This window comes from Platalea leucorodia (genome assembly GCF_965183815.1).
Source record: "Platalea leucorodia genome assembly, chromosome: 1".
NCBI classification, from domain to species: Eukaryota; Metazoa; Chordata; class Aves; order Pelecaniformes; family Threskiornithidae; genus Platalea; species Platalea leucorodia.
Genome location: NC_138823.1, coordinates 98,986,031 through 99,012,389, shown reverse-complemented (window position 1 = coordinate 99,012,389; position 26,359 = coordinate 98,986,031). Strand labels below are relative to the sequence as shown.

The 26,359-nt window shown below is 42.7% G+C and overlaps 2 protein-coding genes across 9 annotated transcripts in view; one reads left to right on the top strand and one right to left on the bottom strand.

Annotated features, from left to right (window-relative positions):
* The window catches only part of JARID2 (jumonji and AT-rich interaction domain containing 2), a 227,853-nt gene extending 204,495 nt beyond the window's left edge, over nucleotides 1-23,358 (top strand). For 6 of the 8 annotated variants that reach the window (XM_082315890.1, XM_082315889.1, XM_082315896.1 and 3 more), the window contains 11 exons: nucleotides 2,483-2,575; nucleotides 3,014-3,132; nucleotides 3,294-3,364; nucleotides 3,809-3,868; nucleotides 4,204-4,318; nucleotides 8,650-8,755; nucleotides 9,622-9,804; nucleotides 16,051-16,181; nucleotides 18,263-18,446; nucleotides 20,000-20,107; nucleotides 22,254-23,358. In XM_082315890.1, coding sequence (XP_082172016.1) covers nucleotides 2,483-2,575; nucleotides 3,014-3,132; nucleotides 3,294-3,364; nucleotides 3,809-3,868; nucleotides 4,204-4,318; nucleotides 8,650-8,755; nucleotides 9,622-9,804; nucleotides 16,051-16,181; nucleotides 18,263-18,446; nucleotides 20,000-20,107; nucleotides 22,254-22,430 — 1,347 coding nt within the window. In that variant the 3' untranslated portion in view covers nucleotides 22,431-23,358. The remainder of the gene's footprint in view (nucleotides 1-2,482; nucleotides 2,576-3,013; nucleotides 3,133-3,293; nucleotides 3,365-3,808; nucleotides 3,869-4,203; nucleotides 4,319-8,649; nucleotides 8,756-9,621; nucleotides 9,805-16,050; nucleotides 16,182-18,262; nucleotides 18,447-19,999; nucleotides 20,108-22,253) is intronic. The other 2 variants (XM_082315891.1, XM_082315892.1) reach the window with 2 other exon arrangements.
* DTNBP1 (dystrobrevin binding protein 1) overlaps nucleotides 23,039-26,359 on the bottom strand; it is a 75,184-nt gene continuing 71,863 nt past the window's right edge. Inside the window, exon 10 of the mRNA XM_082316618.1 lies at nucleotides 23,039-25,807. Coding sequence (XP_082172744.1) covers nucleotides 25,560-25,807 — 248 coding nt within the window. The 3' untranslated portion in view covers nucleotides 23,039-25,559. The remainder of the gene's footprint in view (nucleotides 25,808-26,359) is intronic.

Below are 26,359 nucleotides of genomic sequence, written 5' to 3'. Positions count from 1 at the left end.
CCATATAGAACGAACTGAAGGTTTATTAGCAGACCCATTAGACATGCAGAAGAAATCACCAACGCGAGTTTTGCCAGCCCTCTCGTGAAACTGTCCCAGAAATCCCTTGCTGAGCTCTCTTCAGCCAGGGACTCGGCATTTTCAGATTCTGCTTAACAGGAGTCCCTCCTTCCCGCCTGTGACTATTGTGAAATCTCTGTTTTCTGCCCATTTTTATGGTTGCTTTAACGTCTTTAACATTTATAGTGTTGCAGTGTCCTTCTCCGTGCCTTCCCTCTGGGCTTGGTGGTGGTGGTGGTGCTCTGGGTTGGCTCTCAGGGCCTCTATAGAGGCTGTGGCGAAGAATTAGGAGAAGAAATAGGAAATTTTGTCCCTTAAACCTGCCTCTGATGTATTGTCACAGCAAGAGAGACTCTGCTCAGTAGCTTGAAGCTCCCAGTTGTTGAACTGTTGAGACATTTGTGAGGACATTGAAAAGGGTATTTTACTCTTCAGCAATTCATTTTGTGTTCAGATTAAAATGCTCCTTTACAGCATTTTAAATTATTTTCTGAGTTGACATTAGAAAATTTTACGAGATCCCTCAGCTTGGGAAAAAACAAAACAAAACCAAAAAAACCCCCAAACCCCGACAAAAACAGACAACAAAACCCCCTCAACTGTTTAATTTGCGTTACAACTTTCAGGAGACTAAAAAAGTACCAAATTCTTGATAGAGGAAGAAATAGGTATATGCAATTTTAAAAGGCTAAACTGTTCAGTTTTTCCACTTCCTTTTTTCTTGCTTGCTGCATATCTGAAAAATGGAAAGACACGGGTAATCTTGGAAGATGAGTCCTTGTTCTTGTTTTTCTGTGTAAGATGAGAGGAAGAGGCAAGTAACTGAAACGAGGAAGCTGCTGCAGAGCATGTGTTGGTTTGCAAGTCTATGCTCAAGAGTGACGACTGTTGTTGCGGGCCCTGCATTTTACGACATTTTGTTGTAAAGGGCTGCCTCAATAAATGATTCATGAGGGCATTAAAAGATGAAGGAAATTGCTTATTGTATCGCAGAGCATCCAACTCTGAAGTTTATGGGAATCAGAGGGCCTCAGGCCCTGGGCATTTCACAAACTTTTTTGTTACAGCTAATTATGCTGCATTCAATTTAAAAAGTGACAATGTTACAACCGTAGGAGCATGGCAAAGTGATAGACTTGGCCTCTGGGGGAAAAGCTGCTTGTATAGTTGTTTCTAGTTTACTCTTGGGCATAGTTCTTAAATAAATTAAACACAAGAAAAGACTGAGGTGGTTTGGCAGATGTGTTTCATAATTGAAAAACTAGAGAGGTAATAGTCCAAGTAATAAACATTCATTTACTTGGAGTTTTTAAGTCTGTGGTTGCTCAGATGGGCAACCAGTGGACACGATGGGAGTTAGAGGAAGGAGTGGTAGATCTGGTGAGGGGGCAAAGATATTTTCAACTTCACGTTTGCAGAGCGATGCTAGTCTCTGTCTGCAGCGATGCCCACAAACCAGTATGGCCCCAGCAGCTAGCGTGTCGCCTGCCAGCTCTCGTGGCTCGCACCTTCCCAGGATGTTTCTTCTGCCCTGGAGCGGAGAAGGTGATAGAGGCGTCCCTGTCTGGGCATACCAGTATGTCTGGGCTGAAAGGAGCAAGCGGGTTCTCGTGCTCCTGCCTTCAGAGGATGCTTCCCAGAGCATCTGGTATTATGGGTATGTGTGAAAGCAGGTATCCAGCAACAGGTGTAGCTCAAGCAGAAAACCGAGTCAGAGCCTCTTCTTGTACAGCTCCTGCAGCATTGCCAAGAAAGGGTGCACTCATTTGGCAATTTTACTGTGTTTTACTTTTCTCAGCCTTGTAATAACAGGTCCTAGTTCCTTGCATTTGAGCTGCTTTTATTGAATTGAGCATAATTAGTTTTTGTAAGCAGGTGATTACAGTAATCTTGGTAAACTCTACTTTTTGTGACCCCCTTCCATCACATACAATACTAGTTTGATGCTGAATGTTTCTGTGAATTTCCTAAGTCTTTCTTACCTCTTTCTATGTATGTATGTCAAGAGCGTAGCTACATGGTCCTTTGATCACGGATTGGATTTGATTGTAAAATGCAGGTAGGGTTGCCTACTGTGTCCTTTGCAACCTGTCATGGAAAGCTAGGCCATGTCCATCTTCTGCATTTATCAAACACGGAGCGTCGTGCTGGACAAAGCAGTGTACACGGCCTTCTGGGAGTGTTTAGTTGGCTTTTTAGATGGTTGGTTTGGTGATTCAATGTGATTAAATTTCTGTATCTTTTGAGGTATTTTCCCTCAGATAAGAAATGAGCTTCAGACCCACACGTGTTCTGGAGACATTGTCCTCTTTCCCCCTATCGTGATCTGGGATTGAGCATGTAAGGAAAAGAGTGAGGCCAGGGGGAATGGAGGCAAGTTTTTTTTATTTTCACTGTTTCATTTTATTTTCTTTCTCCACAGGGTAGGTCTGTTTCTTTAACAACCTTCTACCGAACAGCAAGAAACATCATGAACATGTGCTTCACAAAGGAGCCTACAGTAGCTGAAGTAGAGGTGAGGCCAACACAAGGGGTGGTAAAAGTTTTTATTTCAGGGGATCAAGTATGGGGATTCAGTATAGTTGACATTCAGGCATTACCATAAGCAGTTTAAGACTGTCTAGTGTGGGAGAAAAATAAATGGTTAGATAGATGTGGTACCGATTCTTCCTTTTAAAATTTTTTGACATTTTTAGTAAAGGTGTTGAGGAACTGAGGGAGAGAAAGAAGTCTTAATCTGTCATGTGCTGAAGCACAGGAGCCAAGAGGATCTAAATTCTGTCTTCCCAATTCATTGTTACTTCTAAGTACTTACATTCTCATTTTAAAGCAGCGTTTTATGTTGAATTACATTGAAGTCATGAAAGCCCTGTAAATTTCTGGGGTTTATATTTTAATGAGAGATACCTTGTTCAGTGAATTAAAAGTGCATTACTGCTTTCTCTTACTACAGCAAGAATATTGGCGGATAGTGGAACAGAAAGATTGCCATGTAGCAGTGCATTGTGGAAAAGTAGATACCAACACCCACGGGAGCGGCTTTCCCGTGGGAAAATCTGAACCATTTTCAAGGTAAGATCACCAAATCCACCCGCTTTGTCGACTCGTGCCAGCCGCCCCATTGTGCTGAGTGGAGGTGGGGGCATGAGGCTGTCAGGGCAGTTTGGCACTGGGAATTTGGCACTGGGAACATGCACCGACATGTGTCTGCCTCTGTGTCACCCCTTGAACAGGCATGGGTGGAACCTCACAGTCCTTCCTAATAATACAGGATCCATCCTGCGACATCTTGGTGCTGTGCCTGGTAAGCAAGTCTCTTTTCTATGTTTCCAGCAGGTGTAAGTGTCCTCTAAATGTGGTGGTGTAGTCACCAAAGTCTCCTCCCTCCTTCTGGCCCCTCTGTTCACCGGCTGACCAGGTAGACATGCAGTTGTATGTAGCAGGTGGCATTTAAAGGAATGAAGGCAGGTCTGCAGATAAAGAATTAAGGCATAGTTGAGACCGTGTACCTGGGAGGAACCAGTTGTACTTGCAGTATCCCTTTCTGTTGTTGCCAGTACATCGGTGTTCTTGCTTTGTGTCAGGGTGATGAAGGACAGAGCCGTGCAACTTCCTTACTTGCAAACCTAGTCTGTAGCGCTGGGCAAAGCAGCACACAAGTGTTCTAAATGAATTGTTGCGAGTGCTCCAGCTGCGTAGGTGCTATTGCATTTTACTGGTAGAAACATTAGCCAAAAGCATAATTCAGTCTCCTGTGCAGGTTCTGAGCCTGAACAAACCAGTTGGGAAACGGGATACCAGTTTACAAGTACGTGTACACTTGACAACGTGAAGCAACCTCCTCTGATGAATGGCATTGAGCTTGAATTATGGGTATCTGTAAATTCTCTAAGAATAAAATTTTTTTACCGCTATTAGAAAACAAATATGTTCAAGGGCACTGTAACTGGCTGGTAGATATTTTGTTATTGGGAAATGCTGAATTTATTAAATTATTCTCTGTGAATTATTCACTCTGGTAGGAAGACTTGAAACTTAAGGGTCAGCTCATGGGTAGAAGCTTCTCAACTGAAATGCCCTCTCAAACTGTCTTAATTAGAAACTGCGGCTACTCAAAACTCACTTTCAATCTCTTTGTTTTAGGAGTGACAATTCCTTGGCTAAATATTGGCATGGTCTTTTCTACCTCATGCTGGTCTCGAGACCAAAATCACCTTCCATACATTGACTACTTACACACTGGTGCTGATTGCATTTGGTAGGTATTTCCGTGTTTCGTTTTCTTCGCCTTCACCGCAGTGGCTGTCTGTAGGCTGGTGTTAACAGCAGCTTGTGTAGTCCCTTTTGCATGAACGAATCTCACGTAGAAGGTCCAGTGTGTGTGATTACAGTTTTAATGGGAAAAGGTAGTATAAACTTAAGTGCTGAAACACCCTTTCCTGCAAGAGAAGTTTCACTTCATCTTCCACGCTCTGTTCTGATACTTAACAATAAACTGTTTCTGCTTGACATAGGGTTTAATCTATGGAAAGTGTTCATGACATGGAAGCCAAATGACAGCTAGTTGAGGCAGGCTTTCCTTAGGCTGACAGAGAGACACTTGTCAAGCTAGCTCCGTATTGTCACTTGTAAAATGATTGAATCCGTGCTCTGACTAAATAGGCACTGCTTTCTTATTTTACGCAAAATATCTCGAACTCTGTATTTACCAGGTTCCTAGTATTTTCTCTCATATGAATTTTTTTCATTATCGTATGATAATAATTTTTAATATGGTTATACACATAATTCTAGTGTCTCAATGTGGACATCACCAGTTAGCTGCTAGCTACAGTTCATATTTTGTAGACACTTCATGCAAATAGGCTTAGCACTCAGCTTATCAATGGTTTTGAAAACAGTGAATCCTTCCTGAATTCAGTGCATGCATACTACTACAGATGATGATGAGTTAGATTGCAATGGAAGTACAGCAGCTGGCGGAGGGATTAGAGGAAGCAGGTGCTGCTGGCATTCACGTGCCTTTCTGCCAGGTTCCTGTGATATTGGTGTTACTACCCAGGAGGAACAGCAGTGAGGACAATGAACGATAAGCAATGTAACTGTTTCTTGATCAGAGAAAATGCAATAAATGGAGAAGAAAAGTTCTTCAAATAGTGCTCCCCTGCGAAGGTGAAAAGCTCATTCCCTTTCAGCAGTTCCCCTTTTGAACCCTGAGATACGGAAGCCTTTGGCTCCTCGTGTGGTGTGATGGGAGAAGGGCTGCAGGACCCCCTTTGCGTCCAGGAGTCCATGGTGGTGGTGGCAGTGTCAACTGCGCTTCATTCACCTGCAAAGTGTGTGCTTCAGCCCTTACCTTTAACTCTCATATTTCTCAGCTGGTGCTGATGTCAGTGGTGCTGACCCAGCTGCCACTGGGAAAGCACATGGCCCAGAAAAAAGGATTTGAATCCTGGAGGAAACTATTAAAGCAGGAGCTCCTCTCTCTAAATACTTTTAAGTTGGAGAAATGTATGTGGTCATACCAAGGGGTAAAGGTAAACACTGGATTATGCTGCAGACCTGGGAGTTTCTGTCACTTTCTGTCATGGGCACTTCATGGCTTTTCCTCCTCTTCCGTGAATCAGGAATCTGTAATCTTTTGTAATAATATACTATCAGAACAAATTGCTAAGCAAGCTACATTGTCCTCAACCTTAGGTGAATCTGTTTCTCTCTCTGACATTCATCTAGTCTTAAATGACACTAAATTCCAAACACAAGACGTTCAGGAATCCCATAATGAAGTTCTGAGGCCACTCTTTGTACTGTGCGTGTCAAAACATGTGCCTTTTGGGATTGAAAAGACTTGAATGCAGCCAGCCAGAGTTTTAGGAAAGGCTACTCTTTCTGTTTTTTCAAGACAAAAAGAATAAAACCAAAGAAACCATTTGCTTTTTCTTGATGTGCTCATTTATACACATAGGTACATAGCTTCATGTACTTGTGATGATTGCCTTGATGAAACATGGGTAGTAAGCAGGAATAACTCGTAAGAAGGAAGAAGCGGAACTCCTTCGTCTGTAAAAGCTGTTCTTCGGCAAGGCTGCCAGGCTGGCGTGTCAGGCCAATATGCATTATTAACTCATTACAACTTTTAATATTGCAATAATGTACCCAACTTTATTGAGGAAAAGATTAATTTAATAACTTTAGGCCTGGTGTAATATCTGGAGTAGCCCTGACAGCATTGCATTCAGTGGCTGCTTCAGTGATAACAAAGCAGGCAACCGGGCACCAAAGCTCTCCTCTGTCTTGCCAAGTCCACCCAGCACCCAGAATTGTTCTCTTCCAAGGACAGATCCCTGTGGTGCTAAAATCAGTGGTGCTTCATTTACCTGTAGATTGCTCAGGTCACTGTCTAATCTCTCAGATTTACCTCCTGAAGAGGAAACACAGGAGAACTCAATTTTCTTGCAGGGCAGAGGTCAGTGACCTAACCTTTTTATTCCGGAAGGATCCTCAGTGCCCATTAAAAGAAGAAAACCTTGTTCTGCCCAAGACACTCAGAAGTCTGTGCTGGCTGCTCACTTCCCATTTTTATACGTACGTGAAGAATTGCGAGTGAGTGAAATGGCAGCATACGCCTCAGTCTTGCCAGTAGTCAGATAGTCCCGTGCACTTCTGTGCCGCCCCTCCTCTTCACACACCCTTCCCGTGCTTTTTCCTGGGCCTGTCTTCCGAGGGACCGCATGCTTGAATCCTTCAGCTGTTCCAGCTATATTTTCTGATTCTAAAAGAAAAGAGTGGGCTCTGCCATGTTCTGGCTTTGAATTTAAAATACTTTCATCACCATTTAAAATCCGTTATTATAGTGTAAGTAGAGTACTACTCTACACACACGCAGCTGTTCTGCAGCTGTCACTGTTAGCAGTGCAGGTACTGCAAAGTATTCGATATACGGCGTGCATTTAAAATTGCTGTTGGGACTTGATCCTTACCAAGATGAGGTTCTTCCACTTCATCTCTCTATAACCCTAGGATTTCTTAGCAAGGTCCTAATCGTTGTCAATATATATATGTAAGGAGTCCGTCTATGTACCCCTGGGCAACCAGCTCATTAGAGCCCTTATTGTGGTTGCAATTAGCTTGTACAAGTAGATGTTGTCATCTCTTCTGGTTCTCAGCTTGAAGATCAACAAAGACAAATCAAAGTCATCATCAACAGTAACAAGATGTTCAAATCATAGGAAGTACAGCCTCCTACAGACTAATCAAGCAGGATAACTCTGTATGACGCATACGGAGTTAATATTAGTGCGCATTACAAGCAAATATCCTGACAAGGTCTGTAAGGCCAGCAGAACGCTTTATGAAATTGGTGGGGAGACTGGATGGATGACAAGAAAACTGCACCCTTTCCCCAAAATCTTTCCAGATTGTTTCTCTTCTCTTGTTGCCAAGTTTGGAAAAATGTTTCTGTGTGTGTGTGTCTGGCATGGGCGCAGATGGGCCCCAGATTGAGGTCTCATTGCTTAAAAAGAACTGAGATAAGTAATGATAAATCTGGAGATGCTTTTTATTTGCCTGAGCATAACAAATCCAAATAAAGTAATGTCACAGATAAAGCCCAGCATGGCAGCAACTCAAGGCAGGTTTGGGAATCCCAGGATTTGCACTGTGCTTCCCACCAAGCTGTGCTGCTCAGTTCACAGTCGTCAGGTACCAGCTACCAGGTCTTGGGAACACACATCTCCTGGGTGGACATAAACCATTACCCTTCTGGCAGGGTGCAAGCAAGAGTAGCGGCTAATTGTCACCATATCGCCTCCCTGCATCCAGCAAAATAGCAGTTCTCTGGATGTGTGAAGCAAAGACCTGAGACTCCTACGTTCCTTCTTGTCACTTCTGCATAGGGAGCACTGCTGGCAGCGAGCGCAGAGAGGACAGCTGCTTCCTTGCCTTCTAAAGGAGAGGAGGATGTGCAACTCTGCATGTACCCAGCAGAGTTTTACATCTCTCTTGCTGCTTTGGCTGCTCTCAGGTCTTTCTGTTGTTGCAAGGGAGAGGAGAGAGGTGGGATTCGTTTAGTAGGCAAGGCAAGAAGGTCTTAGGCTACTTTGTGTACTAACAGTGAAGGTGATTTGTGGTTTCTTGATTGTTAGGAACAGAAAATGTTATTGAATAAAAAGATCCTTTGGTTGATGCACAGGTAATAAACACAACCATTCATGATAAAGGTAACAGAACGTATACTAATGTTCATGAGATGCAACCTTCTGCCCATAATCAGCTGTTTTGGTGCCATTAAAATGAACATCATTCTGTTGCTGATTTCTCTCCTCTGATTCTACAGAGGACTGAGTTTTCACATTTCTGTTTTGGGGATTTTGTGTCCTTTGGCATCTAGTGACCACCACCAGACTGAGTCTAAATAAACAGTTTTCCATGACTCTTCAGTGTTTTACTAAAAAGAACCGTGTGGGAAAGCCTGTGTTTAATTTCTGTCTTTTAATCAATGCCCTGGTCTGAATTGCCTGTTACTGTGTAGCTGTGGACCGTTATTTACTCCACAGTAAATCTTTCTCTTTTCCTCTGACAAAACAACAGGTATTGCATTCCTGCTGCGGAGGAGAACAAACTTGATGATGTGGTACATACCCTGCTGCAAGCCAATGGCACTCCAGGGCTGGAAATGCTTGAAAGTAATGTAATGGTAGGTTAACGCGGGGAGAGGTAGTCCCATTTGAGAACCCAAGGCTAATCAGAAGGCTGGTTGCTTGGGGATTTATTTTGGTTTTGTCTTCCACTACAGTGATGCAGAGGCTGTTGTTAAAATCTGGCTGCTTTACACTTGGCAGTGTTTACCCACATGGCATTTTTCTAACAAGACTCACATGTTAAAATGTTGAAATAAAAATAAATGTGACAGTGCAATAAATGTCCATTTTTAATACTGTCCATAATGTATTTAACTTCACAAAGGGAGTGTTTTGTAATCAATTAATCTGCCATGATTGACATTTTATGATGCCAGCATGGATATGAGAAGCCTAATACTTCAAAGGATTTCAAAGTATTTTTGGCTCCCTTGTTTATTTTGTGGATAACAATTTCCATTTAGTGCATTTAAGTATAAATTTGGGAGCCCACAACAAAAACAACTCCCTCAGCTATCCATGTTAACATCTCTAACAGAAGTGCAGTAGCAAGGTGGATTCAGTGCCAAGTCTGAAAAGATCTAGATGGAAAACTGAATGGCCTACCTTCCTTTCTGTAGTAGTAGATAGTATTGTTTTGAGGCTTTGTGTTTGAGATTGTTTGGCAAGTGAAATTTTAAACCGTTGGTCTCAAAAGAGCCACTTCTGTAATTCTCACTCCAAACACTGAGCTTCAGCATGTGCAGAAGGGAAGAGAGAAAGCGAACAGAGCTGATAGCAGAGCACAGCTGATCTCCACAAGTAGCATGTGGCGGTACCCAGCAAGGAAGGGGATCTGGTCTTCTAAAAGAAAGTTCTGATTTTTTTTTTTCTTTTTTCTTTTTCTTTTTTTTTTTTTTTTTTTGCTTTTATGTCTTTCTAGATCTCCCCAGAAATCTTGTGTAAGGAGGGGATCAGGGTGCACCGTACTGTACAGCAGAGCGGGCAGTTTGTTGTCTGTTTTCCTGGATCCTTTGTATCTAAAGTGTGTTGTGGCTATAGTGTTTCTGAAACAGTGCACTTTGCTACCACCCAGTGGACAAGTATGGGTTTTAAAACAGCTAAGGTAAGTTGAGCAAAGGAGTTAAAATGGATTCACGGCCCTGCCATCTAAAACGACAGCAAACCAGACATTCCAGGATTGATAGTATTGTGAGACTAGAACAACTACGTCTATTTTTGTGGACTATTAAGTAAAAAAAGGAAAAAGTAGTGCAAGGCATAAGATGATCCGGTGTTTTCAGAAAAGCAACAGAGGTAATGACTGATAGCTCAAAACTTCTGTATATTTGAAAAATTCAGAAGATTGTTATGCCTGCAGACCAGTTTGTGAGGAAGCTTTTCAAAAATCCCTTCAGAGCTAATGATAATATGTTGTATTATGCTTACTAATTTTTTTTTAAGTGATGTTTTCTAGAACCATTAGAATCTCAGGTGCAAATATCTGAATAACTGTGCTTGTTAGCTCCTATAATAGGCAGAGTCAATTAATACTCAGAGCTGTATTGCTTGTCTTTCTCTGCCCCTTCATTCAGGAAAAGCTATTGATCAGGGCAATTTCAGTTATAATCGACTTGAAAACCCTTAGGTTCACTGACCAGCCCATCCGATACTCAGCTGTAAATAAAACAAACTTCCCGTTCCCTTTTCACACAGCTGAGGCAGGTTTGTTTCTGCAGAAACAAACAGGTCAATTGCCCAATCATCATGATTTTGGCTACATTTCTCTGTTCTTGGACAAAGAATATATGTCACTAGTAGTGTTCCCAACCTCCTCAAATACACTATGGGTTACAGATGCTATTTTGGTAGTGTTTTATAGCTAAGCCACTAGTAAATTACCATTTACAGCTTCAGACCAAGTGGTTAGTAAGTAATTAAATGTAATATGTCCACAGTTAGGTTTTGGTTCTTTAGGGTTAATGGAATTCTTCCAGCCTGGTTATACTAACTGTATATTAACTTAGTTTGAAATAAAAGGTTATTTTATTACAGATTTATTTTGGGGGACGGTGGGAATTGTATATGTGTGTAGGTAAGGAATGAGAATCCTGAGCTAACCTTTTCTGTCTGAAGGTACACAATTACATTAACTCCATGTGCTGTATTTATTGCTCTACTGAACACTTGTTTGATATTGTGAAAATGCCACTCCTGTAAGAGACGGAAATCACTATGCAGCAATTAAAAAGCTCTTCTTGGTGCCTCAAATTCTGAAGAACAGTTTCTTTTGATTAATTTTTAAGAGCTTTGCATTGGGTAAATATAAGCTGGCTGAAAATCCAGCAGATTCCAATCTATGATAACCTGGAAAGTGAAGTCACAGCTCTCACAAACTTAACAAGAACCACAGATACGTGTTTTATATCAAAATAACTCTGGAAACACCTACTGCATTGTTCTTTTCCTTCTTTTCTTTTTCTCCTTCCCCGTCTTCTTTCCTCAAACTATCCTATGTTCTTAACTCTCTTAAATTTTGGAAATTCTTCCTTGGTTCCTTCGCTTTGCCAAGGCACTTTGCCATTTTCAAAGGCTGGCTGGGATCATGCTTTTCAGAGGTTGTGAGAAGTTCTGTGTAACGAGCAAGATTCCCCTTTTGGACTGTTAATCAACTCTCTGACAAACAACTGTACCTTCCCGTCTGTCTGTTCTCGACAGCAATATTGACAGTTTTCAGCTGTTTGATACCTTAACTTTGTTTCCATTCTGTGATACTGTGACCTGATTTTTTATAGTGACTCTCTTTATATTACTAAACAATGTTGTTTCATTTCATGTGTTGAATGACTGCTCAATCTCCTTTAATATATGGAAAAATGAAATTCTGCATCTGAAATTGCATTGATTTCAGTTTATAAGGAGTTGGGATAATTGCTGGGAACAAGGAGTTTTATAAAGCCTGTGTAAAGGGACAGACAGGTTTCACCTAAACCATATGTGGAACCAGGTTGCTGGCTTTTAAAAAACACCCTATGAGGTCTTGAAATTTTAAACTAAGGATGAGGAGAAGGTTTACAGGTGTGGTGGAAGAGTTTGCGTTTGGAATGGCAAAGGGGTAACTCCGTATCCTCGAATAAGGCATTGGGCAAAGTCAGTAAAACTCATTTAGGAAACAGGAAAACAGAATATTGGACTAAATGAATGCGCTCCGCTCTAGACGTTTGGAAATAAGAAGGAATGCCTGGTTTTAAAGGAGGGCTTTGGTGGTATAGGGCCTACCAGAAACTTGGTGGAAAGAAGAGGCTCAGCCAGTAACGTAATATGAGAGGAAGAAGTACATAGGAAAGATGGAGTTAGTCATCCAGATGGAGCAGCACTGCTGCACACAGAAGAGAGCTTACGGTCAAATAAGCCAGGTTTAACTCTGTCACCAGTGACAGAATCCCCGTGCACTGATCTTCCTGTCCTAAAGAAGGAAAAGCGCGGTATTAGCACTGTGCTCCTGACTGTCCAGCCAAGATGCTGGTAGCGGCTTTCTATGTACCCCCCGCCAAGTTTTAGTCTGGGTGAGGAAGGTGCCTTTAAAACGCCACACAGCTCCCGTTCCCTGATGGCTATCGCAGAGCTGTCTTAGCCTGAGCAGACTGGGTTGCTTTCAGATAAAACCAAACAGGAAGAGGCGCTCCAGAAGTGCACCTGATGTCCTCCAAGCACTGGTGGCGGTGCGGCCACAGGGCCGGGCTAGACTGCTCTGAAGTAAAGCCGTCGGCTTTACGCACACGCGTCCTGTGGATGTTTGGGTTCTCGGCATCAACGGTATTGCTCTGCGCATCCACTCCTCCTGCCTCGCCGTTCTGGCTGGTGCGTAGACATAACCTGTGTTATCCTAAAGGAGGTGAGAGAAGCTGCGAGGACAGGACATACGATGATAATGGGAAATGCTGGTCTCCTCCCGCTAGCTGGGATAGCGGTTGTGTTGGGGTGTGATGGCAGAACCGGCATGGCTTCAGGGAGCAGCTCGGCAGGAGGCAAAGCCACGTGAGAAGGAACTGTCGTCTCGCTTCTCAGCGCTGGTGGAGCCCAGTCCAAAACATCACTATCAAATAGCTGCGCTGTGATGGTGAGCAGAGATTAAGAACCTTGAAAGAGCAGTAAAACGCAAAATAGCCACTACTGTGGTGTTTCATTTCAAAAGACAGCCTCGCGTAATACCAAGGCAGCTTGTTAAATCGAGAATGCAGAAAGAAGGGTTAAGTGTTTGCGTGCAGCATAGAAATTGTTTAAAGATGCCGTGTTAGAGGCTCACAACACATGCACATTGCCTAGGAAAAAAAAAAAAATTTCAAAAGGCAAACCCCCACTAAACTTGGCATGGCTAAACACCAGGAGAAAGGAGTCTGAAATGAGACCAAAAAATCCCTTTTGTGTCCAGAAGAGGAAAATGCAAACAAAACAACCACTCTAGCAAGATGCATGTAAATACATACACATGCAGACCAAAAAGAGATTTCAAAGAACAACTTGTTAAAGGCCAAAAGGAAAAATAAATGTACAAAAGAATGTGACTGGGGCAATCAGTGTGGCTTTTGCAGCGAGGTCATGGCCCCCCAGGCCTTGAAACTTTTGGAAGGGTGTATTGCCAAAGAGATCCAGCTGAGAGTTTTGGTGAGGTTCCTCAGAAAAGGCTCTTAAAGAAATTAACTTGCCATGGGTTGAGGGGGAAAGTTCACGCACCAAAAAAATAACTGATTTAAAGAGAAGCGGAGGATGGGAACAAATGGTCAGTTTTTATCATGGAGGGAGGCCTCTTTCTGCCTTCCTCAGGAATTTGTGCTAAGACCAGTACAGTTCAATGTATCCATTAGTAACTTAGGGAGGTGAATAGCAAAACTAATCCTTTATACTGAGGATATTAATGGTAATGACAGCAAAAATTAAAGCTATGAGGTGTCGCAGAAAGATTTTGTGATACTGAGTGATCTGAGTGAGAAAATGGGTTGATAAATTTTAAATGACTCAGAAGTAAAAAATAATCCCAATTTGACAGACACACCGATGGGCTCTGAAGGAGCTCTTGCTAGTGAGAAAAAAGGTCTTTGGATTCCTATGGAGCTGCCAGCCGAGTGCTCCAGAGAGGTTTAAAAAAAATCTTGAATGTGAGGAATTGCAAGGAGCCACTAGAGAACAAAGCAGAAACATCGCTACGGCTCTGTGTGGGCTTCTGGTATGGCCGTGGCTTGAACACTTGTGCAGTCCTGAGTGGCTAAGTGCAAAAGGAATACAGAGGAACTAGAAAAAGCACAGCAGAGACTGATGATTCAAGGTATGAATTAGCCTCTGCATTAAATAGGACTACTCAGCCTGGAAAATTAATGACCGAGAGATGTATACAATAGTAAGATCAGATCACAAGAGGCAGGGTGATGATAATTATAATATGAATGTTCGCTGTCTCTCATAACGTTGGAAAACGTGTCATTAAAAGAAATGATTAGGCAGTAGGTCAAAAGCAAACAAAAGTCTGTTTTAAAATACTTATCTGTGTATTTCAGTACTGTAAGGAACAGAAAAACGTACGTGGATTCAGAAATTCAGATAAATGCAGAGATCCAGCGAGTTGGGCTGAACGCAGCGCAGACCCGCCTCGGGCGGAGGAGGTGCCCGAGCTGCCCGCCGGCGGCACCGCACCTCGCTTCTGGGGCCTTTTATCCGGGCTGCGTCTGTTGCCGGCGCGGGCTTTTGAGCTGGCTTGGAGTGGCTGTTCTTACGCAGCCTCGGACAATACGCAAAGCAAATCGAACATGTAACAACGCTTCTCATACCACTCCTAAAAGCGCAGCTGTTCTGACCGCAGGCAGGCCCTAGCAGAACCTTCTGAAGAACACTTCTACCTGTGACCCTCCCGTTTTATGATCTATGTGTTAGTTATCACTTCAATACATGCACTTGGTGCTACTAAAAATGGTGAATTTTGTGATACGTTGGTCTGATAAAAGAAATACCAAGAGCATGTAATTAGGGTTACAAAACAGGGTGAAAAAAAATTAAGGTTAAAGATGAATCTTTGGTTTTGTTTGTGCCGCGTAGGTATTTGGTGGGCTTGACTCCTAACCAAAATGGCACCTTCACATTACACTCCAGCGTTAGCATCATTTGAAAACTCTCTGACTCTATATAAGACAAAATATACCTCTTCAGCCACTGGGAAGACGCTGGACTTTTCCCAACTGCACAGTAAATCAAGGAATTTGCCTTCATAAGAATTATCGAAAGGGTTTAAGCTACCAAAATCAGTCAGTTCATATTGACAAGAATGAAAGGCGTAGCTTTACAAGCTTACACAGAGAGGAACCCCTAACAGGCAAAACTGAGCAGAACTGAAACCCCCTCTTTTGCCGGTTGTCTCTTTTCCCTGACATCTGCCGGTTTTGTTAGTTGTTGTCTTTTTGACGTTCTAAAAGATGGAAAATAACAGCAGTCCTGGGCTTCAAGGAGGTCGGAAGACTAGATCTTACTGGCTGGCTGAGAGAGCCGGTAGTGCATTACTGAGCTTAAGCGACTGGGTTACTCCTCTTGGCCTCCACAGGAAACATTCATGTTTAGGGAGAGAATTTGGAGGTGCTTGTTGGTTCCTCCACTTCAGCAAACTGCACGCTAATCTATGCCTGGGCATCCTTCTTTTTATTTTTCTCATTTTCCTGACATCTCTCCTGTCCTTGTCTTTTCTACTGATGAAGCTTAATTTTCTTTTTTGAAAAAAAGGGTATACCTGAAACGTGGTGACACTGGAGTATTTGCAGTTTGCTTCGTTGTCTTTGTATATGCAGACTTTGCCTATCTTTTCTCGGCATTAAATTTCACAGTACAGCGTATTAAGAAAAGATAGCATACAGATCGATTTCTTAGCATATATGCCATCATGCATTGCAGCTACTTTTTTGCTCTCTGCTGGTGACTTTGAAAACAAAATGTTAGATATAAAAGGCACTAGGGGATTCTCCGAGAAAGCAGTTGATCGTGACTGTCTGGTAGCATGTGTTTGGCTTAGGTTTTTGAGTTTTTTTCTGTGGCACTGGTTCACTTAAAGCACGTGCAGAAAATCTTCTGTCATAGTCCTTTCAACAGGAAGACCCAATTCAGCAAAGCGCTTGGGCAGCTGGCTTTCCACTGAAAGGACTGATTTATCATCAGCATTTATTTCAGTGTGAAGTTAGGTATTGGATGTAAGTTAGGAACATAAATACTCTGTTTAATTTGGACTATAGAAAGCTCTTGCTTTTGGTTGTTTTAAAAGGCTACTTTTTGCTACATCAAAGTCATTCTTTATATTTTCAAATTTGCTTAAGAGCTAATTTGGCAATTTCTGTCCCAGGAAATGAAGAGACGACGTATAGCCAAACCATTTTCAATGGAAAAGTTGCTTTATCAGATTGCAACAGCAGAAGCAAAAAAGGAAAACGGACCGACTCTGAGTACGATATCATCACTTCTTGGAGAGCTCAGGTAACGAATTGGGGGCCTGTTGTACCTATTTTGTTTTCATTGACAGACTCCAGAGGTGGATGACGTAAGTGACCGTTTCAGACGCATGTCTTTCACCTACTTAACCAAGCAAAAGCCCAGCAAACATACTTGAAGACAGCCACATGTGGAAGAAGCAGTTTCCTTGGCTGTATCTGATGTGAGAGTGCCCGTGGTTAGGATGTCTTACTCTAAGAATTCCCTACTTTGGGCACTATCAAAGAATTAAAACTCCAGTTTGCCTTGGGTTTTTATTTTGTTGGTTCTTGGTGCTGAGAGTCAAGATTTCCTGATGCGTTAGGTGAGGTACCTGGCGCCAAGTGGTTATATACCTTTCTTCAGTTCTTCAGTCTCTTGGCATCAGTAGCCACTGTCAGTCCATGCCTATAATGGGGTTTGCACCAGGAACCTTTGTCTTCAGCATCAAGATTGTTATCCTACAGCTGTAGAAGGTGCTTTGTATACAGAAAGTTGTCTTGATTTAAACCACTGAGTAAGTGAGCAGCTCGTGCATGGGTGCTACTGCATCTTGCGTTACAACTTGAATGTTTTAAAGATAAAAAACCTTCACACTCCTTTTTCTCTCCAGTATTAAGGAAACATGTTTAGGGTTTCTCTTAAGATAGGTAAAAAAAGAAAATATAATGTTGCCTGGCTTCCTGTGTAATGATCTTCTCTTTTGTTCCCTACCATGTAGTTGCTACCTATCTTTCAAGTTTGTGACAACTGGTACTCGAGATGTCAAGAAAGTTTTGATGAATGGAATCTACAAACTGTATTTAACTAACTAGCATGTTCATTTGGAAAATTTCCAGTGACATATTGAAGGGGAAAACAGCCTATGTGTTGTTTTAGTGTTCAGAAAGAAATACAAAGAGGTGTGCTGACTGCTTTACCTGCAGCTGGTTCCCCTGTGGGAATAATCACTTCCAAGTGCCTTTTTTTTTGTTTTTTTTTTCTTCCTTGAAGAGGAAAAGTCTGCAAGTGCGAAAGGTGAAACAGAAATGTTGGGGCTTGCTGGCTTGCTGTTAGACCATCACGTCGACCTCTATCAGAGTGGTTCTCAAACTTGTTCTTATGCTTAGGTTGGAATTCTCTGGAGGATATCGGTCCTTCCTGTGGCTGCTTATGTAAAACAAAATCCCAAGCAACAAAACCTGAAAAAAACCAACCAAAGTGGAACACTGTACCATTTTTCTTTTTTCCTTTGTTTCGTTTTGCTTGTTTGTTCTGTGTCTTTTGCTGCCTCCTCTCCTGATCTGCCTTGGTTGCTCAGTTTGCCCATGCCATTTGCTTAGCTTGGCTCTCCACCCATCTTCAGCTGTGTCTGGTGGTGAGCTTTTTTATTCTCCCCTTCCATCTGCTCAGCTCACTCCACACTTGCTGTCTTCCACTCGGCTCCAACCCGACCTGCTCTCCTAATGCTGTACAGTTCAGCATAGGAAGTATTGTCCACCTTGCGGACGCCGTGGGTGAAGGGCGGCTAGAGGGCTGAGTCTTTACTCTTAATTGACATCTCCTTCTTTTCCCCCTGGGTGTACAGCAAGACCTTCGTCTTTTGGCACAATCACTCGCCCTGCTCCCCCTTTCCTGCCTGAAGCACCTCACGGCAGCAGGTCCTTGGTTCATCTCTGCCTCCTGATGAAGGTGGCTATGCTACTCCTGACAGCAACGGCTCCTCCTCCTCAGGGTGGCTTTTGGCAACTTCGGGATAGACAGTCATGTTAGCCACATCTCCCGACTCTCCACATGGCCCCGAGCAACGAGCGACCTCCAGGAAGTACTCAGCAGTCCCCAGTTCTCTGTGGAGCAGTTTGAGAACCACTGGCTTGATACAGTGGTCGCTGTTAAAATCCGGAGATAGCTTTTGCAATTAGGCAGCCTTTCTGTGGTGCTGGCTGTCTCTCGCCACGCGTAGGGAACGGCACCAGCCTCCAACAACACTCAGGGCTTTGCTGTGTGGAGCTAAGGTTTCAGTGATGATCGTGGTAAAAGGGTGATTATACGTGGCTTTGCGGTGGTATGAGGCAATGCCAGTGTCTGATTGCATAAAACATTCACAGGGACACGGAGCTGAGGCAGCGGCGGCAGCTTTACGAGGCAGGTCTCCATTCTTCAGCGCGCTACGGCAGCCACGACAGCAGCAGCACGGGGATGGATGGAAAGAAAAAGCCTCGAAAGTGGTTGCAGTTAGAAACGTCAGAGAGGAGATGTCAGATTTGTCAGCACCTGTGCTATCTTTCCATGGTGAGTAAAATCCTTTGCTACCGCTGGGGAACCGTCCCCCCGTTGTAAGGTACTGTAACGGGCTGTCAGCATTTGACAGACAGCACGTGACTCGAGAGTCATCTCCTGCCCTCCACGCCAGATGCAGAGATGCCGATTTGGTTCGTGTCAGAACAGTTATCGCCTTGGGCAGCAGTGGCAGAAGACAAGGGTTAGTGTCAGCTAGCTTCCCTCCCCCAGTAAGGAAGGGATAAACCAGTCACTCGCCCGCCCTCAGACGCCCACAGGCGTGTCTGCGTTGCACTAGGAGGGGCAACACGGATACCCGCAGGTTGCCAGCAGTAGTAAGCCATGGCAGAGCAGTTCTCGGGATGAGCTAGCAACTCAGACACACGCCCCGAGTCTCAGGCATGCAGCTACAGCCCGCGCTGCGACCGTTTCCCTGCAAGCCAAATTGCCGGGTAGACGCATCCTATCTATCAAGCTGAGACGCTGTTTGGCAGCCTGTCCGTTCAAAAATAGAAGTCATGCCCCTAAACTTTCTCTCTTTTTAGAAGTAATTGCCTGCTGGCTTTGGAAGGTGTGCTAACCACTGTGGTGATGCTTCCAGGTTTTTAGCTGTACGCAGAACACCTAGAAATACAGCAATTTCATTAAAAATACCAAAACCCCTCCCCCGACCTTATGTACCACTTCATTCCAAGATCAGGTATTTAAATAAACATAATACAGTGCGTGTGAGCCCATATTCGGTCCTTTTTTCTGTCATCTTTCGGGGGTTTTTTGGTTATAAATGTTAGGTTTTTGACGGAAAGACGACGTAACTGCTAAATGATGAGATGTAGCCGTTTCCCTCCCTAGAACAGAATATGCCGAGTTCACGCGTGTCTTCAGACCACTGAAGAGCTAAGGCATGTTTAAGCAGGACTAGTTTGAAGTAACTTTAAGATTAGTTTGTTTAAAAAACCAACCAACCAAAAACTCTTAATTCCGGTCCGTTTGCTCTGGAGTAAGTGTAATCGAGGGAAGGATTTTTCCTTGTCATTCTTAACAGTAATAAGGGACAAAAAGTCAATTCGGTTGTCGAATTCCAAGCTGGAATCGGAGGCTTGGCAGGTGGCCAGCTGAGCAAATGTGACCTCTGCTGAATGAGACGGTAGCTGAGGAATCCTGTGGCTAAGCTTCTGGTTTTATCCTTATTCAAGACAGCATTTGAAGTAATGGGAAACAGCTGCTTTCAGGAAAGCTTTAGGCTACGTATTAGATACCAGTACAGCTTTATGCATATATCATTATTTGGATTTGGCCTTCATTACTGCTGGTGGTTTTTTTTAAAAATTGTGTGTATTTGCCAACATTAGCACTCAAAAAGGGTTATGTACTTTCTTCATCTTACACATTCTGAATCATTTCACAATGCGTAATGCTTCTTGTTTATGCCTCCTTCCGCTAACTTGTAGTAAAATACAGGTTTACTAATTCACACATTGCAATGGGAAATATTGGGTGTGTAACATGGCTGCAATTTGGAGCTTACTGCGCTTCTCTTACCCCTCGCCTCTGCATTTTTATAGGTTGTACAGGAGAATGAAAACGTTGTCTTCTGCTTGGAGTGTGCCCTGCGGCATGTGGAAAAACAGAAGTCTTGTCGGGGACTGAAAATGATGTACCGTTATGACGAGGTCTGTACGATATAGCTTTGTGATGCTGGTGAGCTTTGATACTGAAAACTTGGAACTAGGCTTAGCTCTGCCTTTGTCCTACCGAGACCTCAGGAGACTCTGCTTTGCTGTTTGGGTTGGGTTTGGCTTTCTTTTTGGCATGGGAAGAAGGCGCGTTATGATGAGCTACGTAGAAGAAATAGAGGGAAACGTGATGACAAAGATGAAGCCTGAAGCATAAACTGCATGAATATGTGTTACAGAGCAGAGAAGCCATTTAATGCTTTGGGATGCTGCAGAACATGCGGCTGTGCTTTGACTGGTTAATTTAGGATAACTTCTGTGCTTTAGGGTAACTGCTGTTAGTAACTGAAAGGTCACGCTGACTGAGTCCAGTCCAGCCCGAACCTTCTTTAAGGCGAACTTGTAGAGTACTTGTAGACAGGTCCAGTAATGGCTGAATGGCTCAGTGCGACGCTGAATGATCACAGAACTCAAGTTTTAGGACTGTGCCTGGGTTTTGGGCTGATGCTACACTGCGGCGCAGTCAAGTAACGCCTCCCTACCCGTCTGGTTGGCGCCGTTTGTGGACAGCCAGTGCGTGTGAGGGCACGGGTGGGGAACAGAGAGCGGGGGGAGCGTTTTGCTGCGAGCCCGAGCTGCGGAGAGTGGAGCAGTAGGAGAAATTACAAAAGCAGCTCTTAGAGATCAGCGCTGGCTGATCAGTAGCTTTTTGGGAGGGGCTTCTCAGCAGTTTCCGAGGTGTGCGCGTAGAGGCGGGGGGGGGAAACCCAAAAGGTCAAAGTCGGTTTGGGGCAGTTTGTGCCCTCGTGGCTTTGTTCATTTTTAATTGTAGCCTCTGTTCTGGTATCAGGTACTGTATGTAGACGGAAACAAGTACAACCTAAGCAGCCCAGACAACAGTGAAACTGCCTTTGTAATGCCATAAACACCGAAGAGGTTCCGGAATTTACTCGGAAATTTTAATATATTTCTCTTATTCTTAAGATTATTCGGTCCCTTACGTCCTGAGTTTTCACAGATCTGTTAATTCTGTTGAGGTTTTCAAAGCCACTCTTTCCAGCAGAATCACATACAATCATTATTTTTGCTAGGTTTTATAATTACAAAGTAGATATTTTAGGCTGTGTTGGGAAAGGCAAGCGAGCCTGTCCTTCAGTACTGGATGAGGATTACTATTTTTTTTCAACTGTAAAAAAACTGTCACAAAGTTTCTACATGTCTGAAAGATACTAACTGCATGCCTGGTTGTTACTACAGAATTCTTTTCGAGGGCTGTAAATGGGGAGAGAGAGAACCTGCATGTCAAATGCTATTTTTGTTAAATCTATTTAACTGTTAGGTAGACTGCGGCTCAGAGGCCCCAAACTTCATCAGCCCCCCGAATGTACTGTGCCCCCCAAACTTCATCAAACTTCATCAGCCCCCCGAATGTACTGGAATTAGGGGTGGCGCTGTAGCCAAGGCACTTGGATGTGCAGTTCAGGGACTCCTGGCTCCTGCTCATCATGGTGCCGTGGACCCGAAGCCCTTTTTCTGCGTGGCAGCAAGCCGGCTTTCTGTACGCGTGGGCTCAGAGCACCTGGACACCCAGAGATCCTAAAAAGCATTAAACGAAAGTAGCATCCCGTAACCAGTGACAACCACGTCACAAGGAAAAAGTGGAATCTTTTTCTTAAATTGTAAAGAAATATTTAGTAAATTATAAGCAATGTGACGGTGGATTTAAATTTAAGGCATTTGTAACTTCGCTCAGCGGTAGGTTTTAAATTGTATCTGGAGAAGGTTTCTGACCCTCGTGAAGTAACCTTGCAGCCCAGCTGCTTCATTCGTTCTTGCTTAGTGGCCAGAGCTCAGGCGTTTCTCGTTCTGCTGGTTACTGCCTTTAAGTCTGGAGGGGGGAAGCGTCAGCAAGGGCAGTTTTTGGACTACTTACTGCACAGTACTTTTTACAAAACTCCTGGTTGCGAACAAGTTTTGTATATGAGCCAAGCTTCTGCATAGTTTGTGACTGCATAGATTTTCTTGTTTCCCCCTGATTAAGTGCTTTCAGTCAAAAAGGCAGCACGTCATCTCTGTCTCTCAGAAGTGACTGGAGAAAGAGCAGATGCTAATTTGTGTTTTGTTTTTCCCCCTTCCTGCCCAGGAACAAATAATCAGTCTAGTCAATCAAATCTGTGGAAAAGTATCTGGTAAAAATGGCAGCATTGAGAACTGTATCAGCAAGCCTACACCAAAAAGAGGACCTCGTAAGAGAGCTACAGTTGACGTGCCATCATCTAGGCTTTCATCCTCCAGTTCATCCAAAAGTGCTTCAAGTTAATCCTGAAGATGCCAACACTCTCATTTTGTCAATTTATATATATTTTTTGTAATTATTATACCATAGTTTGGAGTACTTGCTGTAGAATACAAGCTGTCTTTGCACTAGCTCTAAAGAAGATTTTCTTCTGGTTTTAGAGAACTAATTTTGTTTTAGCATTAAACTGTTGAATTTTTTTTTGTACTTAGAATAGATAGATACAACAGCAGTCTGATTTTTTTAAACTGCCGTATGTTCACTGTTTTAAAACCGGCAAGGGGCTGATAAAATATTAATTTGTATTGTCCCTATGGCTGAAAAAATAAAAAGCCTTTTTGGTAACTGTGAAAAAAGGCTTTTAACCCATTTTTTGAATAGGTTAAAGTTTGATGTGTTTTATAATTTGTTCTCCAGTCATGTGAGCAGATTTTTCTAGAGAGAAAAGGGATAGGAGACAAAAACTTGAAAGAAATTGCTTTACTTTGGCTGTCTTTTATTCTGTCACGGCAAGATGAGTTTTGTAATTTTTTAAATTGGAGAATACACACTTTCTTTGGGAGGTTATGGCAGCTGAAGATGGACTTTGTTTCCTAACTGTAGGCAAAAGGAGGAGATTTGGAGTATGTTCTCTTTTACCAGCACATCACTATGCATCTGTTTTGAGGGGGAAAAATAAAAATTAAAAAAAAAAAAAAAAAAAAAAAAAGGAGGAAAAAAGACTGCCTGCCTTGAGGAGTCATGTGAGGGAAAACTGTGCCTGATTTCATTAGGAAATCCATTCTGTTATTTTTTGGTGCTGTTGGCTACTTTATCAAAAACCCTTCAATAGCATCCTTTAAAAAAAAAAAAAAAGAAAAATGAAAAAAAAAGTGATTGAAGCCATAAGTGCTTCTTTTGTCATAGACGTGCAATCTTTCTAACATTCCATTTCCATTCCACTGCTGTTTTTCACACCTTTACACAGTCAAGCATTAATTTTTGTTTTGAATTTGTTTCATTATATGATCACATTTAGAGCCACTAGCAGGTCTGCGTATTTCTTTTGAATGTGAAAATGCATTTGCTGTCATCTTGTCTATTTTTTCTCTTCATGTTGTAACAAAAAAAAAAAAAAAATCACACCTTTTGTACATATGCCTGTAAATTTTTTTAAATACTTGAGCCTTTTCTTGGGGTGGGGGGAGGGGATGGCGAAGAGACAAGATGAAGAAAAGCCTTACGTTTCACTTTCTTCATCGGTTGGATTGGATGCTTACAGGGTTTTTCTTGTAACATTTATAAGTGCTGCTTACATCACTGAACAACAACAAAAAATAATAATGGAGTAGCTGTTGCCCTTTTCTGGTTGTGTGTACAGTATGTGTGGAATAAAAAAGGGAAAATGTTTTCACAAACTGTTTTGTTTCGTAATTGAATTCAACAATACCGTAGCTACCCATATTGCACTGAGCTTGCCAGTGGTGACTGTCAGGAAAGTCCTATAATACAATTTGTTGGTTGTTGTTGCAGAAGACTGAACTGTTTTGGAATATTTAACAATAACATAAACAGAGTCAAGTGTTTTCAAATGTGGTTGTCTGGTTTTTATGGCCTTGCTGTGTACTTTTCCCTCTTGACAGTAAACTTCTGACTATGGCTTACAGTTTGACATTTAATTTATTAGCGCTGCTCTGCTCTCTTTCCTTGTAAGGAAAGACTTCATGTTGTTTATTGCCAGTTTTTTGTTTACTTTCCAGGTTTGTACTACGAGGTTTAATAAAAAAACAAAACTTTTTTGGACATTTTGTCTGTCTTCTGGAAAGTGAGTGAGTAAAACAAGCTCCTTCAAGAAAAACGTCTTTCAGCAGATGCCTTGTTAAATAGTAGGGATCGCATCGCAGGCAGTGAGCTGCTCGCGTTCAGTTCCCAGCGAGGGGTCAGGAAACGCTTTGTCAGGTAACAGGAGATAGAGCGAATCCCTGAGGAAACGGGCCAGTTCCCAGCTGGCGAGCAGCGGGAGATGCCTCGTTCCCAACCGTTAGCTTCGTCAGGACAGGTCTTTGGAAGGGATCTGCGTCACAGCTCATCCTTTTACTTACGCTCTTTCTGATTACTTCCCTTCCCTCCGTGCGTGAAGAGCAGGAGCCAGGAGCCTTCCCAAAGGAGAGCGGATCCCTGCAAATAGAGTGTGAGACTCGACAAGAAACAGGCGTTAGACATGTTCAGACCTCAAGTTTAGAGAGAAAAATGACGGCAGAAAAAACCAGCAGTAAGAAAGATGATGATGACTATAGGCACTACGGTTTATAAAATGTACGCACTTAATTTATAATTCATTCAGGTTTATTTCCCTTAAATTGCTGGCTTGCATCAGTGTAGTCAAACAGATGTTACCATGGAAAACTAAATTACACTGGTGCTCCTTATAAGTAACCGGTTTTTGTTCTGAATTAGTCTCCTCTGTTCACTGTCATGGATAAAATATTTGGGTAATCAAGTAAAAGACATGGTTGGGATAGAAATACTTTATTTTATCTCAAAAGAGGAGTAAGTTTATACAATGCTAATATATCTGCTCCATGAGGAGCGTAACATTTCAATACGCATCGCTCCTCCTTTTCAGTTTCTTTTTTTTTTTTCCCTTAACACCTACGATAACTAAGTTGGTCCTGAATAAGAAGTGTGAGAAAGTAGACACTGCTGCATTAGTAGACAAAGGCAGTAGGCAGACAGTAGGCAGTAAAGAGTAGAAAATAACGTTTCATTTTGGTTTGGATCCTAAATCATCAGTTGCAGCAGCTGAAAACATGCAAGGAACAATTTGGGTTCAGCATTATACATCCAGTCTAAGTATTTCCAATCAGCCATTTGAAGGTTAGTGGTTGAAGTAACTTGTATCTTTCCCCTTTAATTCTCTTATACATAGTATATACAACAGTTTTACTGCTCCCCTGAGCCCCAAGACTACTGTTAATGTGTGTGTGCTTTAGGCATTTTTTTTTTTTTTTTAAAAACCAACCTCCACATGACTGGCAATTTTGTAAAAAGGCGGTATTACTAAGTAAAAAGATCTGGCTGTTATGCTTGGTTAGCAAACTGTTACACAGGCAAGCTCTTCATTCACATGTTCATTCATTCAGAAGTCATTCTTAAAGGATATGGGTTTAAGATTCAAATAGTTTGAGAGTCACTTTCATCGCTAGCATCTGAAGCGCCCTTTCTTTCAGTTACAGCAGCAAGAGCAGTGTCCACTTGAACCTCCTCTTCGTCAGACTGAATAACCGGAGACTCCCCTTCACTCGCCTCTTGGCTGGCAGAATCGGTGCAGGTTGACGACAGTGAAGACAGTTTCTGTCGTAGTTCAGACTGGCTCGGGACCTGAAGACTTATCTCATTCACGTAGGTGGTGGAGTCGGGCCCTTAGAGTCGGAAAAAGAACAACAAAAATCAAGCTGTGGCTCAGCAAGTGGCTGGAGAAGTCAGTACGTTAACCCAGCTCCGTGTCGGTTCATGAGTTGCATTCGGGCCGTTTTGCTTCTTTTGCAAAACACCACGAAAAAACCCTCCCAAAACACAAAGCTGCCTTTTGGCTTTTCTGAAGTTGATCTCAAATACAAGCCACAGGCTGGTTTTAATTTGTTTCTCATGGTGTGTGTGTCTCTCGCTCGTTCTAGTATTGCTAACACTTGAGATCAAATAAGATTGCAGGAGTATTAAGTCCTGACTCTGTTATGAGACGTAGCCGATGTCCAGTTTGCCTGTTTGTTAGCCAAGACCACTTAATCCTCCTGACTTTGATAAAGTCCATTCGGACTTCAGCATGTGCTAGGAATGATCACCAACAGCAAAAGCCTCCAGACAAACTCTGCCCAACAGAGTGACACAGCTAAACCTGGGTGAAGTTAAAAAGCAAAACCAAAAAAACCCCTGTGAGGTAGGCAATAATAGTAATCTCCAGTTTTGACTAAAAA